Here is a 16,757-nt window from a genome sequence, read left to right on the forward strand (position 1 = left end):
GATCCGTAATCCAAACTTTAATCCTATTTGAGTGTTAGTCGAATCTGTCGAACTGAATCGAAATTATTGCATATTATGAAAATTTACAGACGTGGGAACAGAAACCTTTACATCATATTTTGTGAAAACTTCCTTGATTTTTACAAAATTGCCCCACACGATCGGACCGGTTTGCTACTCCCATACGACTACCGAGAAGAAACAACATTTGCATAATGTGCGCAACTGGAAATTTTATAGAATTTCAATCATTCCTTTTTGTTGTGAAATTTCATTAACCTATATTACGAAAATAGTTTACATTGAATTGCAGTTTTCTAAATTACTTCATTTTGTGCTCATTGCAACGATGGTTTGTATGATAAATAGAGCTGCTGCAAGTTGGATTTAATCAGAACTGTATATTATTATGTATGGTATTCAGGAAAAACTTCTGAATGCTTGAAGGCAAAACGTCTGAACGGGCAAGAAATATCTTTTTAGCTCATCTGTTGCAATGGAATTATTTGAGAGTCACACTTTCTCTAACGTGGCCGATATCCATTGAAGATATAAATGTATGTATAGCAGAGTGAATTGTACATTAATGAAAAATGATCCCAGACGTGAAATTCATTCATCACGACTATGAACCAGATTCTTCTAAAGATTTTTTCAAAGCCATGGCTAATTGTTTTTCCTCCTCGTCTTGTAAAGATTTCATTTTCTTTTGCCTGTCTTTTTCATCTCTCTTGCTCTGGCGTTTAGCCCATTCAATGATTTCTTTGTCTGATTTTGTAGACTGCAAATACAAGGAGCAAAAATGTGAAGTGGTAGAACTACATTATTTAATCATTTACAAAAATGGTAGACTACAATAGCTACCACAACTGATTTTCAAGGGATCGTATGAAAATAAATCTAACTAAAATCAAAAACATTTACTTAGTAGAATTCAAAAACAGTTCTTTTCAGAACTCTCGAGAGTTTTTCTCGGTTTTCTCTTGGGAGTGCATTCACTATGGCAATTACGCTTTTTGAGGTAATATTTAAGTTGGTCACCACGAAAAAATCTCTGTTTTACTTAACTTATTAATATAAAAACAATGTAATAATACATATATATTTAAAACAACGTAAAAATAAAATTATAATACTGTTACAAGAAATATTGCTACCAAAAGTACTTTTAAATTGTGCATATGTCAAGCTTTGTTCTTTTATAGTGGCTGGCAGGTTATTCAACAATGATGCACGTTGACGTAGAACGCAATATACAAGATACCTGACTATGATATGTACGACTAAAATATGCTTCTACGTAGATTTTAGTTGCATATGTGAAAATTATTAAATGTTTAATGATATTGGTTTTTAAACTTCTATTATTAACATATATTTTACTGAGATTCTCGCTTTATGCCACCTTTCAAGATGGCATTCTCGCCTCAACTTGACACGGTGATTAGATATCTAGGGAATTGGGTTCTAAGTCATTGGATAAACAAAATAAAAGCCTGGCATTGGTTCTGTATGAATGCTGTTCACTGTACTGACGGCTATATCTAATGTAGAAAGTTTCATTTTGAAAGCATAAGGAACCTTTTCCTATCGTTAGTAAATATCAATTAAATAATAAGTTGGCAGTGTGACAATGATTGAATAATAACGAATGTTATAAAGCAACTGATGCCTACAGTACATTAAAAACAAGATGATTAAAACATCTTTTACCGCACCCTCTCCCCAAGTTCTAGACTAACGTACGACGATTTATTACTAAGCTTAACCCACCTTTGTCTCAGATTTCTGTTTCACAGGCTCGCTAAAACTTGCAAATGATGCAGTGAAAGGATCGTTCGATTTTGTTGCGTTGCTTGATGCAAACGGATCAGAAATGTTAGTACTGCTTGAGAACGAATCACTTTTGGGAGATTTGCTCTTTTCGTCGTCTACATGATTGGGAGGTCCGTCAAATAAATCTGTTCCAGAAAAAAAGTCGGAACTTTGAAACGGATCTGTAACAGAACCACTGTTGCTTGTTGTCGATTTGAACGGATCCCCCGAGAAGAAATCGTCTGAAGAACTCTGAAACGGATAAAAATAAATTGGTAATTACACATGTCAGTTTTTAGGAGTCATTTTACCGCATGGTGAGCTTATATAGCAGCAAATTTTAAAGAAAATCGTCTGAAGTTTCTGCCAAACAAAACACACCGCCTGTTGTATAAAACACATTTAATCAACAACATTAAAATTAACAACGACTACAACAACAACAACAACATCGACGACGATCACTATGACGACAACAAAAACGACAACAAAAACAACAAAAAAACCCCAACAACAACAACAACAAAAACCAGACACGCAGTATTGCAATCACCACCTTATCCTTCATTTGATTTTCATCATTTCTGCATTGTCATGAGAAATATCTCGTAAGTTTTTCTTTGTAATTTCGGAATTTCCCACTTACTTTATCACTTGGAAATGATGCTTGAAAAGGGTCATTACTAGAGGAACTGAAAGGATCTGAACTTGCATTTGGTGTTGCATCGGAATTTGCAAATGGGTCGGACTTGAAACCGTTTTCCTGTGCACATAAAGCGTCAAATTATGCTAGACTAAACAACATATCATACAAGTGATACAATACAAAAATAATAAAATATTCTTAAAGTCTAAAACCCAGCTGTATCATGCGATTTTTTTGCGCACACAATCACCTCATCTGCATTTTACGTGGCGAAAGAGCATTATCTTTCAAAGACAATAAAAATCCAAGGAGGCGACTCTTAAATCGGGTCGTATCAGCCCTCAAACTTGAGACATTAATAACCTGCCTTCATCAAATAGAAACCGAAAAATGCAATTGTGCTAGCTTACCGGGGATTTTTCACCGGAACTTCCAAATGGATCTTTCTCCTGTATCGGGTATCAATGGAGAATTGAATGAAGTATGGAAAGCAATTTTTGAATGTTGAGAAAAAATTTCACGTAGTTGTTTTTACCAACCTCAAAAGGATCAGAAGAAAACGGATCAGCAAATGAAACAGTTTTGAAAGGAGCAAATGGATCTATCTTTAATGCATCGTTTGTAGTAAATGGATCGTGTGCTTCTAAAAAAAATCCAATCACAAATTATATCAATTTGATAATCTTTCTCATATAATAGAAATCACAATTACATTAATAAATTTACAAAGTTATCAAACAAATCAAATAATTCCCTGTTTTTTATCGATTTTTTTAAATGCATGCACAACAACCAAAGGTAATATTGGAATATTCGTTAACAAAAGCATTCAAATTTATATCTATGAATGTCTTTCACAAGATACAAAGCAAAGCACGTTACATGGAATTCATATTAGACATCTTCTAACAACTTAGTATGAGTCTGTTTTCGTAATCTTAACACAAGTTTATTCGTTAAAATAAATACCACGTTCGGAAAATCATTGCGACTAACAGCAAACGGGTCTTAAGACAATGTTTGTACTAAACGATGAATTTCGTGAGATATAAAAATAAAAATATTGTTTTCTAACCAGAATCATCTTTGCTTTTGAATGGGTCAAGCTCCTAAAACATGTACAGAAGATTTTTCAATCAAGCCGTGAAGAAGTCCTGAGTCAGGCTTGATGTTACAAATAATTAAAATTTGCCACAACATAATCCAACCTTATCATCATCAGCACCGTCTTTGTCCTAAAAAAACACCATATACTATGTTCATTTTTTAGGAAGCTGTCTCAAAATGTACGTAACACAGACAGACATAAAACAACTCACAAAGAATCTTATCTAAAATCCCTAATCAAAAATTATGTTAAAACTTAGAACAATGTTCGTAGCATAGTAACCTTAAAGTCATCGACAGCTTCATCAACTCTTCCTGATCCAACACTGAATCCACTGATACTACTAACTGGACTGCTTCCCGCCTGAAATAATAAAACCACTTTATTATTCAGTGAGCTCGAAACTACAACAGTCGTAATATTAAACCTACATCACTACAAAAATAACATGATGGTCAAGTTGTGGAGTATGACAGGTTAAATCTCAGTCTCCAACTTCGAAATCATTAAATTCCATCCTTCTGTTTGAAAACATATCTATTTTAAATGTCGTGAAATTGATGAGAACAGTATAATGAAGATTGTGCCGGATACCAAAAATATACATTTTGTATGCATATATAATCTTGATATATTGAAAGAACTCCTATCTTTATAATATTTCTGACAATGAAAGATGAACGAAATACAATTTAGCATCTCAACTTTTGCCATAACAATAACTTACAGTTGCCCTAATGCTCATCGTATCCACTTCGGACGTCGTCGTAAGAATGTCTGTGAAGCCATCGGAACTGATAGGAGCAAAGTCACCTATACCTATCGAATTTGATTGATTGTTTACACTGCCACCAGACTGAAGAAGACTATTATACGTGTTGATTTCACCATTCAGCACATCATTGGACTCTTTCACCGACTTAAGCTTAGTTTGTACCTGAAAATTGCAAACATCAGTATATTCACATAAAACAATTTATGCTGTCCACATAAATTGTGTAATACTTCATTTAAAGTCTGATATGGCCCGCACGGAAATACGCACAAAGTAGTAACCAAAATCTCAAACTATCTTGCGCGCACACAAACTTATCATGGATCCAGCCCTATATTAGATTATATTTATACAGCACGATGTAGCAATATGTAGAACCAAGTATAAAGAACGTGTATAAAGAACGTTGAAAGCGTAACATGGCTGCAATATATTATTATGGTCGGCTATATAATACAATATTCTATCTTTTGCCTATAGAGACAACGGCAAATTGTATGGAAGAAGGTTCACATGATCTTCCCCATAAAATATATTGAAGACAAAAGTCTTTACTTATACAGTAAAAAATATAAGTACGCACTAAATGTAAGAGCAATTCTAGGGTTGTCTCCCCCCTAAAAAAAACTGGCCGGCGTGGTTATTTGTCTACGTTCCACAGTTTTTTGTGGTGACAGAAAAATAAAAAATAAAAAGCAACAGGTACATAAGATAAATCTTTGATTTGACGTAGACGATGGTTCAAACCTGCATTATTTCATCTTGAACGACATTCACTTGTTTTTGCACATTTTCTAATTTTTCTTTCTCCATTTGAACCTGAAATCATAGATTGACAACACACTCACTTCGCAGTTATTTTGACAAGATTTGAGCGCAAAAGAAATAAATCTTGAACTTGCACCATCACGTTTTAATTTCGCATAGATCACAACACAAAATAACCATAAATTGCAGATAAAATAGTTGAGAAAATGGCTCAAAATTATGAAAAGCAACCATCATGTCAGACAAACTATAATCGTTTTTGCTAGCTAAAACATTTTCAAAAACTTCTCCATTTTGTAAAGCACACCGTTCCTAAAACGTTGCAAATTCAAATCTAACCCCCCCCCCATTTAGTCATGGCTGACCAAATTCTTTTTAAATAACATTACGTAATAATAACCTCTTTTTCTAATTCTGTTTCTTGTTGTCTTAGTTTGTTCAATTCATTTCTTGCTGTGCTTAGTTCATCCTCTCTTTTCTGTTAAAATAAATACAAATCGTTTCATTTGACAATAACTGTTTTACTGTTCAAAATACATGCACTGCTTATATTACAAAAATTGGCTTATATTTCACCTGAATTGCAACATCTTCGTCGGCAATTTGAGCTTTCAAACTGTTTATCTGTAGAAAGCGTAAATACAAAAAAATATTTAAACTGCAAACTAAAATGTCACCACGTAACAAAGCTAAAAAACAGAACAACAAAACACTGAAATTGACAGCTAGTCCTTCCAGCACAAGAAACTTTGAAAATTAAATTAATGCCACAACTACGCATAAACAAGATAAATGTGCCAAACCTTTTGAGTTTCGTCATGGCATTTGCCTTGTATTTCCTTCAACTGGGTCTCAAAATTTACTTTCTAAACAATACCCAGATAAAATTTTCAATTTTAAATAGATTTTAAAAGATAGGTACATACAAAAACGTGTCTCACAAAGCACAATGCATAAATCTGTGAATAAATACATTTATATTCTTTTAAAGGGATATTCGAGCATTTTCGAAAAATCGTTCATATAAATTGCATAGTTTCTAGAGGGGTTGGAACCCACCCTACATAGACATACCCACCCCAAATTGGTAACCCACCCCTACATTTGGGTCTAAAATTTCCTTACCCACCCCTACATACGAGCCGAAAAAAAATTCGTTTTTTTCTACGGAAAGCTGATTTTAGACTTATTTATGGTCTCTCTATGCATACTATATACAACACTGATAAAGTCTATGTATAAATGGCTGATGCAATCAATGGCTGATGCAATCAATGGCTGATGCAATAACATGGTGTCAAATTAAGGAGATATCTTTGGTCCCTTATAGGGTAATATGAAGATAGATGATGCAATAACATGGGGGCAAAAATTGAGTGATGTTGAACTTTGAAGTTATTAACTTTTTTTATCATAGATGCATTTCATCTATTTTTTAATTTTTCTAATAGGGAAAATCTCGGAACCCACCCCTACATAGACATACCCACCCCTAGTTTATAACCCACCCCTAGAAATTCAAAATTTTTTCGACCCACCCCTAGAAGGCATTTTTGAAAATTCCAAGACCCCCCCCCCTAAATTTGGGGGGGGTAAAAAATGAGAATTGTTGGCAGCCAAAACTTTGCACAAATAAACTCCACACATGAATATTACAGTATGAAGTTTTGGTACCAAAACGTACAAGAGTTGCACGCTTTAATAGTCGCTTCTGGTAGCTTGTGACGTCGTAATTTGACTTGATCAGAGGAATGGCTTGGTTTCCATACTTCAATCAAGACTTTTTTGCCAAAAGTTTCTAGAGTGATTTTTCATGCACGGAGCTTTCTTTGTGCAAAGTTTCGGCTGCTAGCAATTAATTTAAAAAATGCTAACAAATGCGTTAGAGTACCTCTAAATCTTCCTGAAATATACCCAAAAAACTGAATGCAAAATAAATATAAGCTCGTAGAGTGAAAATGCACTCGCGTACCTCATGGTCTAGTTTGTCCAGTTGTTGTTTTGTTTCTTCTTTTCGTTTATCTAACTGTTTTATTTCGTCTTTCGCTTTCTCCAATTCGCTTTCCAATTCCTATTATCGAAATAAAAAGGATTCACAAAGTCAACGTTTATCGTTTTAAATCGCAACTGTCTAGTGGAAACAAAATATTATTCTCCTCAGATTATTAAATTACCTGAACTTCGATATGTCTTCGTCGAACTAAATCTTCGTTTTCTTCAATCTCCTTTTGCAAAGATGTTTTTGTTCTTTTAAGCAGAAAACCAAAAGAAATGCATCATACATTCAAATAGCTTCAAAAGCATTGAAGACGAAGCCAAAGAACTATTTCATAAATAAATTCAAAGAATGACAGTGTTTTGTAAACCAGAAAAACTAAAATTTAAACTTTTGTCATCTTTGGGTACAACTTAAAATAGGAAAGTCCGCAACCGCGCCTGTTCTGTGACCAATAAGAACGAAATAAAGTATTCATAGCAACAAAAATGTCAAAAGGCTAGTTGGTATAATAGAATATTAACTTCAATAACGCTATGTACATAAAGTATAACATTCTTAACCAACGAATACAGGCTCGATGCGTTAAAAAATATTCTCCCCTCATCTCAAGTCACGAATCAACCAATAAGGATAGATAAACTTACTTTCCCAACTCTTCAATTTCCTTTGATATTTTGTCGAGTTCCCCAGCCATTGACGAAGATGCGGTGCTCTAAAATACGGAGATACTTAATAGCTGTTCCTTACTCCATTAAAATATGATGAACCTCCCTGAGTACAGTACATTAAGTTGGTTGACATAGCACACCTTAATTGCTTCATCAATTGCACCAGGTATAATTAATGCCTGCCCACCAGCTCGCATTGATGGTGGAACCATCTCAGGTGGTAATGTTTTAGGTGGTTCGATCCCTTTCACCTATACGTATTTATGTATGATCGTCATTATTTCAAGATGCCATTAACATTATATATTTTAGGTGTTTATAACAATGATAAAGCTTTGAAGTTTTATAAAAACATTGAAAGTCGTTGTTACATGGATCGAGTAGCCTCACCCGTCCGAGTTGAATATTGCAAATGACTAAACCTATGTTTGTAAAGCTGCAGATAAAAACAACATAAATCCAGAATGATATTCGTTTTCAAATAAAGTCCTAGAGGCCGATCCTTAATGAGAAAGTTCAGGCTAGTCTCTTTTAATTAATACATCGAGTGTAGGCAGAACAATTTCATTATGTCGAAAAAACCTAACACTTACCTTTTGTTGTATGAGAAACATTGCCAGACAAAATTGTTCGACGTTTAAGCGACCAGAATTGTTCACGTCACACAAACTCCTTTATGAAAGTAAATTATAAAAAAAATTTTTGGGGGTACGTACCTTGCTCGCAGGGCAGCCACTATGCAACCGGCGTAATGCGAATTGTTCTGTAAAAGTTTACTTGTCATCACGCTGCATTTTTTTGTTCGTCTAACCATTATATAATTGGTTGCATGGGCAAGAGTTTGATTGAAGCAATATTATAGAACAATGCATTCTGATTGTTGTCACAGTACTAAAGGAATGTGTGATGCAATACTGCTGCTAGGTACCAGCAAAAAATTTTCATTGGCGTTAATAAAACAGTTTCTAACGTACGTAACGGTAAGAAAATTTTTCAATTTAGTGAATTTTTTCTGCTATTACTGCGATTCAAAGTTGTTCTTCAATGGACCTTGACCGTCGCGGCATGAAGTCTGGGTCGGGCCACATTGTGAAGTCATCCAAGGTAAATGGCATATATATTTTGTATTGACGATTCCCTTGAATGACGTCAGAAAAATAAAACTATCAAGACTTTCTGACGACGGAAAAGATCCATCAAAAAGGACATTTTTGCCCAATTTAAACCGCCATAAACACAGAACGATTTGACAATATAAAAAACTTTGTTCGCGGATAACGTAGAAATCCCACATAAATTTAACAAACGCTAATAAAAAATTTTACTGCTAGGGGTACTTTAACTATTGCAATATTTTACAATGCTTTACCAGGTTGACCGTAAATAACCCACCATATATGAGCAAGAAGTAGCTGCGATAGTCCAGAAGCCATGAAAATACTTTTTACCTCGTCTCCTAGAGAGAAAGTACAATGAAAATATTTCCACTGACTTTATCAGGTTTTATATATTCACTCTGGTAATGTGATGTTCATGTGGCGAGTAATAACAAAAAATGATCAATATTTGCTAATTTTTTTATTTAGATAAGTATTGCTCTAAAAAAATTTCGTCCATTTTTGGTCACGAAACACTGAACTTCATAAACAGTATGTGTGTACATATTTCAATGCTTCGCAAATGTGAAGAATGAAGATTACGTCATTTTAAAAGTTGATCTTCTGAAGTTAGAACGAGGTCAGCCGGTGAAAGACTCGGAGAAAACAGCCTATTGGCGCAAATGAATTTTAAACACAGAGCTGTATTTTATTATTTTATCCATTGATCATGTTGACACAAAATTTGACTTACCTGTGACAAAATTATCGTTATCTTTGTCAACAGTTTTAAACATTGCGTCGTATTTCGATTTTTCCGCTGGTGTAACGACCCAGGGAACGTTACTGGACACCTACGTATATGAGAAAAAAATATGAATACATTGCAATGGAAGCACACTATATGCACATTCTATAAACTATAAAGCAAGCAATAAGACGAAAAAAGACAAACGTCGTGTACTGATGTACATTTGATGAAACCTAAAATCAACTCACGGAGGTTGTAGTAACTTAGAGTGCACGCGATTAGTAAAGATCACCAACAAATGCATCACTTTTCATGGAGAAAATAAATTATTTACAAGGCAAAATTATCATTGTACATCAAGGATGAAAACTTCGTAACATTTACGATAGTGTGTCAGGCACGTAGAATGAACGATAATTGGGGGGGGAGGGGGGGCGTATCCATATATGCATGACATTTCGTATTAGTTTCTTTTGCAATCCATTGTTTTTGATGGATTATAAAATGAATAAACGTATGAATACGACCCGCCATCCAATTATCGTTCTGGCTACATGCCTGCAGTGTGTAGTCCAGAATTTGACACACTCATGGCAACGAGCAGTCCAGATTGTGACACATTCATGGCAGTGTAGTCCACATTACATAACGTTTATTGCATACATTATTTTACTACTAACGTGTGAAGAAGTGGTAGACGCCATTATAGGTGTAGGAGATACACCTGGTGATTTCTTAGGTGATACGCTATCTGGTACGAAGAATCTCTTGGACGGTGGAATAAGAGAAGGAGATAAAGATTGCGGCACTGCTTCACCTTCGAGAGCTTTGTACACTAAATGCATTGCCTGAAAATATAAAATGTGAACGTGTAACATAGAAGTGACTTGAAAATTAAATCTCAAAAAACTTATATGATCCTACGTAAATTATTAATGGTTACTGAACATGTCTATTCAAATACGTTGTATAACATAAAAAATTTACATGACACCATTCAAATTATTTACATGACACCGCGCAAATTATTAATGGCTACTGAGTACGGTATGTCTAATGCTATTACGTTGTAGCTATGTATACTTGACGACGTATGTTGTGAAACTACAGTAAAGCTGCTCAGTAGCGAAGCCATGCCGCTTCTTACTCTAAACAATTTAAAAGTTTAAATTTTGATTACAAACGAGCTACGTGAAACAATCAAAGTTCAAATTTTGTTTTTACACGTACTACATGACACTAAAAAAGTTTAAATTTTGGTTTTACACGTACTACATAACAAAATCAAAGTTTAAATTTTGTTTTTACACGTACTACATAACAAAATCAAAGTTCAAATTTTGTTTTTACACGTACTACATGACACTAAAAAAGTTTAAACTTTGGTTTTACACGTAGCACATGACAAGATCAAAGTTTAAATTTTGTTTTTGCACGTACTACATGACAAAATCAAAGTTTCAATTTTGTTTTTACACGTACTACATGAAACTATCAAAGTTTAAATCTTGGTTTTACACGTACTACATGACACTAAAAAAGTTTAAACTTTGGTTTTACACGTACTACATGACAAAATCAAAGTTTAAATTTTGTTTTTACACGTAGTACATGACAAAATCAAAGTTTAAATTTTGTTTTTACACGTACTACATGACAAAATCAAAGTTTAAATTTTGTTTTTACACGTACTACATGACAAAATCAAAGTTTAAATTTTGTTTTTACACGTAGTACATGACAAAATCAAAGTTTAAATTTTGTTTTTACACGTACTACATGACAAAATCAAAGTTTAAATTTTGTTTTTACACGTACTACATGACAAAATCAAAGTTTAAATTTTGTTTTTACACGTACTACATGACAAGATCAAAGTTCAAATTTTGTTTTTACACGTACTACATGAAACTATCAAAGTTTAAATCTTGGTTTTACACGTACTACATGACACTAAAAAAGTTTAAACTTTGGTTTTACATGAACCACATGACAAAATCAAAGTTTAAATTTTGTTTTTACACGTACTACATGACACTAAAAAAGTTTAAACTTTGGTTTTACATGAACCACATGACAAGATCAAAGTTTAAATTTTGTTTTTACACGTACTACATGACAAATCAAAGTTTCAATTTGGTTTTTACACGTACTACATGAAACCATCAAAGTTTAAATCTTGGTTTTATACGTACTACATGACACTAAAAAAGTTTAAACTTTGGTTTTACATGAACCACATGACAAAATCAAAGTTTAAATTTTGTTTTTACACGTACTACATGACAAAATCAAAGTTTCAATTTTGTTTTTACACCTACTACATGAAACTATCAAAGTTTAAATCTTGGTTTTACACGTACTACATGACACTAAAAAAGTTTAAATTTTGGTTTTACACGTAGTACATGACAAAATCAAAGTTTAAATTTTGTTTTTACAAGTACTACATAACAAAATCAAAGTTTCAATTTTGTTTTTACACCTACTACATGAAACTATCAAAGTTTAAATCTTGGTTTTACACGTACTACATGACACTAAAAAAGTTTAAATTTTGGTTTTACACGTAGTACATAACAAAATCAAAGTTTAAATTTTGTTTTTACACGTACTACATGACAAAATCAAAGTTCAAATTTTGTTTTTACACGTACTACATGACACTAAAAAAGTTTAAACTTTGGTTTTACACGTAGCACATGACAAGATCAAAGTTTAAATTTTGTTTTTGCACGTACTACATGACAAAATCAAAGTTTAAATTTTGTTTTTACACGTACTACATGAAACTATCAAAGTTTAAATCTTGGTTTTACACGTACTACATGACACTAAAAAAGTTTAAACTTTGGTTTTACACGTACTACATGACAAAATCAAAGTTTAAATTTTGTTTTTACACGTACTACATGACAAGATCAAAGTTCAAATTTTGTTTTTACACGTACTACATGAAACTATCAAAATTTAAATCTTGGTTTTACACGTACTACATGACACTAAAAAAGTTTAAATTTTGTTTTTACACGTACTACATAACAAAATCAAAGTTTCAATTTTGTTTTTACACCTACTACATGAAACTATCAAAGTTTAAATCTTGGTTTTACACGTACTACATGACACTAAAAAAGTTTAAATTTTGGTTTTACACGTAGTACATAACAAAATCAAAGTTTAAATTTTGTTTTTACACGTACTACATAACAAAATGAAAGTTCAAATTTTATTTTTACACGTACTACATGACAAAATCAAAGTTTAAATTTTGTTTTTACACGTACTACATGACAAAATCAAAGTTTAAATTTTGTTTTTACACGTACTACATAACAAAATCAAAGTTCAAATTTTATTTTTACACGTACTACATGACAAAATCAAAGTTTAAATTTTGTTTTTACACGTACTACATGACAAAATCAAAGTTTAAATTTTGGTTTCACACGTACTACATGACAACAGCATTAACGAAAGAACAAAGAGAGAAAGTGTGAGACTTACGTACCACGGAAAATTCATCCTTGTCCAACATCCCATCGTTGTCAATATCAGAGAGATCCCAAACTCGACCAAGAATATCAACATGTAACTTAGAATTCAGTAAAACCTGTAAAGAAAAAAAAATCACAATTGCCGTCCTCGTCTGTAGCTAGAGATAAAGGAAAGGACATATACCATGTTCAAAATCAGAAATAAATTTAACAGGAAAGATAGAAATATTTTTTAAACCAACCCTTCGTTTTGAACCAAGCCTACCAAACGAGCGCAACGTCCTAGCTGACAAATGTTTATTATTTTAATAACTTACTGGTTTGACTTTATCCCCAGACAGCAAGCCGTTCACTGGTGTTAAGGACTAAAAATATCATAAATTATTAAACAGTTTGTACTTAAGTCCACAATGTTTCATTTATCTCGTTGACAAAGTGTTTCGAAGTTCATTTGAAGATTCAGAAAACTCAATTCTTAGCTATCCAATTATTATAGTCTTCGAAACTGAGATTTGCAATTTTATTGTATATAATGACAGAGAACAAACTTTCAAACGATTGAACAAAATTTGCAGTATCATTCAAAAAAATGTTGTTAAATTGTGAGGGTTATTGCATAAAGACAGTTATCCCCGCATAACCAGTTAAAAACATAATCTAAGGAGCGACAATGAGTATTTGATTTCGTGCTGTGTTTTAAGCCCCCTAGTGAAAAAGTATCCATCAACGTTGATACCAAGTACAAAGCTCCTAATTCAAAAGCAATTTCATTCAAACTTCACGGACATCTCGTGATATAGAGACACGCGACCATAAAGCTTCATTAGGATGATGGATGCTAACACGAGTACTTACCTCAAATATACCATCGTACTTTGATTTTTCAGCAGGCTAAACAACAATAGACACATGGATTTAAAAGATTGTTAGAAAAACAAGGTCATGTAGACATTCATTAGTTAGCGAACTAATTGATTACAGTTGCATGACAAAGTGACAATATTCAATTTTGCCTCTCAAAACCAAATCATGTTCTAGATACTATTTGCATAGTTTGATTTAATAAAGTAGAAACACGGGGACACTTTTACATCACATACATCTAATTAAATAATTTGAATAGGTATGTTCTCAAGCGGTGAATTTTCTGCACGGTGCAGGGGGGTGTGTAACCCCTCAAAAATTCTCTAGCACCCCGCCAAGAAAAGTTCTAAAATGGTATAACCTACATGCTGTAAACAATTAATATAACAGTATTAGAGGCTAAGAAATTGTAGAATATGACTAAGTAAAGGTAGTCAAAGAAAACTTCTCATTTCAAAGGCAATTATGTATTTCATACCATCACCATTGGCAATTGAGTATGACCATGCACCTTTTCATTGAAACATTGAAATTGAAATAAATTACTAAATGCGCATTTCTTAACAAGAAATAAATACAATTTTTTTGAAAAGGTAAAAGCGCTATCATTACGCAAAGTTCACTCAGCTCTAAACAAAAAATCTGAGATAGCTTGATTTCTGATGATTCAAAATATTTTTAATACTAAAATTATTAAACATTAAAACATTTTGCAAGATGTTCAATCTTTAATTTACCTGAATCAACCATCCGGAATTGTCACCAGATAAAGAGGTCACGTTATGCTCACCCTAAAATGTGAAAATTATTGTGAAATATTGCAGTTAATTGAAACATAAATTTTGTGACATGAAATCAATGCATGACATTACTTACCAAATTAGGAGGTGGTCCAGGCAGCGATATATGAAGCAAACTGACCTCTTTGCCATTTTGGGCATTAGCAATGAGCCGTAATGCAACATAAAAACCCTATGAATAATTGAAAGAGAAACCAGTAGGTTAAAATGAAACATAATAATCCAGGTAAAGGGATAATTGTTTGCAATTAAAATGTATTAGTTGAAATGCTAGAGTTAGCTCAAAGACAACAAACAAATTTATACACAGAACAAATGAAAGACAAGCATTTTTAGGCCCATCCCAAGACTATGTACCTGCTTGTCCAGGTGAGAGTTTCCAGTTGGATTAGATAATTCCCATATCTAGAAAGGAAAACATTATTATGATCGCAGCATTCATTATTTCAAAGACAAAATCTTCATCAAGCATATCCTACAACACTTAAACATGATATCTAGTGTATTTAATTAGTATTCACGTATCTACAGTAAAAGTAATTACCTCACGTAATATTGCATCACCAAGACCTGATCGTTTAAGGAACCGTGCTGCTTCTTCTGCATTGATCTTTCCTGATCCTGAAATGTCTACCTAATATAAATGTATTTCATAGAAGTAATGAACAACTTGGTTATGTTATCAATACTTTTTGGCTCCTATGCAAATATAATCAACTTTACACAATTTTTTTCCATCCAAATGAATGTTATCGGTGAATCTAACATACTTATTATTAACCAGTGAATCTAAGTAGTCATTATCAAAAGTACAAACTAATACAAACCTGTTTCCAGTAATTCTCATAAAGAGTTGAATGGCCACTTGAGAGCTAAAAATTGAATTAACAAGCTAAACAAACATTAATGTACACAACTATATGTACAAGAAGCAATGGTCATTTAAGCAATGGAAAACTATGGCAAACCCATTACACTTCAATATGCAAATATTTCTCAGTTGACTCAATAGTAAAACATTGAGTGAGAAGAAGATAGTAAGAATGGTCATTTCTTAAGAAATGAAAGATAAATATTGCTGGATAATCTGCAAAAAGAAGCAAATAATCTGGATAGCATTGCCAATAATCCACTATCATCGAGTCTGTCTTTTAGGCATTTGAAATGTTCCTATTACTGCTGTCTTTGATGATACTTTCTTATTATTTTTCAACAAATAAAATAGAAATATGAAACAACACCTGTGAAAGCTAAAAGGTGAAAGTTGATCAAGTGAAATTAAAACAAGACTAAATGAAATTACAACTATGTTCAACAAGATTTCATATTTCTTTTAGTGTGGTATTTGACAAAATTAAAAACCTCGCCTTTTAACTCTTCAAAATACATAAATTTGACAATGCGAGATATACTTTATGAATCAACATTCAGGCTTCAGCAACGTATAATCTGCAAGGTGAGTGATCACTGAATGAAATCGCCATTAAGATAAACTACGCTCACAAGAAGCTTTGATTATTATGAATGAGAAAAACTATAATGCATCATTTACTAGTACAACACACTTTCTGAATTGATCAATGACAAGAGTTTGCAATTATTACTATCTTTTTAATATACAGGTATTATTTCTGGAGTTGCACACACAATGACAAATTAACTCATTCCGATAACATGTCGTTTCAAATTGATTTCAAACGACCATAAAAATGAATGAAATAAAAGCACTCAAGCTTAAAAAGTGGCCGCTTACCTGAGATAATGATAACGAACTAACTGCAGCCATATTCGTCGAAGCTTTGATCAATGACTGGAGTCATGAATGATCATAACACCTCAGTAAATGTTATGTATTTAGATCAGTGGGAATAATATATGTGAAATATGCACATGTGAATAAGAACGTCATTATTTCATTAAAGAAATCTGGGAAATCTTTCTCTTAAGTCTTTGGCCAGATTAGCCAATT

At 32.8% G+C, this 16,757-nt stretch overlaps 1 protein-coding gene across 3 annotated transcripts; it reads right to left on the minus strand.

Annotated features, from left to right (window-relative positions):
• Nucleotides 1-255: 255 nt before the first annotated feature.
• On the minus strand, nucleotides 256-16,676 carry LOC124444377 (epidermal growth factor receptor substrate 15-like 1). Of its 3 annotated transcripts, none has more exons than XM_046994985.1 (30): nucleotides 16,542-16,673; nucleotides 15,616-15,660; nucleotides 15,333-15,422; nucleotides 15,146-15,193; nucleotides 14,865-14,960; nucleotides 14,726-14,779; nucleotides 13,980-14,015; nucleotides 13,442-13,489; nucleotides 13,139-13,240; nucleotides 10,308-10,475; nucleotides 9,631-9,730; nucleotides 9,172-9,235; nucleotides 8,373-8,451; nucleotides 7,920-8,030; nucleotides 7,756-7,823; nucleotides 7,287-7,359; nucleotides 7,085-7,183; nucleotides 5,916-5,978; nucleotides 5,689-5,736; nucleotides 5,513-5,590; nucleotides 5,092-5,163; nucleotides 4,297-4,506; nucleotides 3,852-3,932; nucleotides 3,670-3,696; nucleotides 3,537-3,570; nucleotides 3,001-3,101; nucleotides 2,872-2,910; nucleotides 2,462-2,578; nucleotides 1,774-2,067; nucleotides 256-781 (listed from the first exon to the last, which is right to left on the minus strand). In XM_046994985.1, the coding sequence occupies exons 1-30, from the start codon at nucleotides 16,572-16,574 to the stop codon at nucleotides 626-628; spliced, it is 2,634 nt and encodes an 877-aa protein (XP_046850941.1). In that variant the 5' UTR covers nucleotides 16,575-16,673; the 3' UTR covers nucleotides 256-625. The 3 variants fall into 3 exon arrangements, with proteins under 3 accessions (XP_046850941.1, XP_046850934.1, XP_046850952.1); XM_046994978.1 differs by having other exon boundaries at nucleotides 3,001-3,104; nucleotides 16,542-16,672; XM_046994996.1 differs by lacking the exon at nucleotides 7,920-8,030 and having other exon boundaries at nucleotides 3,001-3,104; nucleotides 16,542-16,676.
• Between the last annotated feature and the right edge of the window lie 81 nt (nucleotides 16,677-16,757).

Source organism: Xenia sp. Carnegie-2017, unplaced genomic scaffold (assembly GCF_021976095.1).
Source record: "Xenia sp. Carnegie-2017 unplaced genomic scaffold, XeniaSp_v1 HiC_scaffold_1, whole genome shotgun sequence".
NCBI classification, from domain to species: Eukaryota; Metazoa; Cnidaria; class Anthozoa; order Malacalcyonacea; family Xeniidae; genus Xenia; species Xenia sp. Carnegie-2017.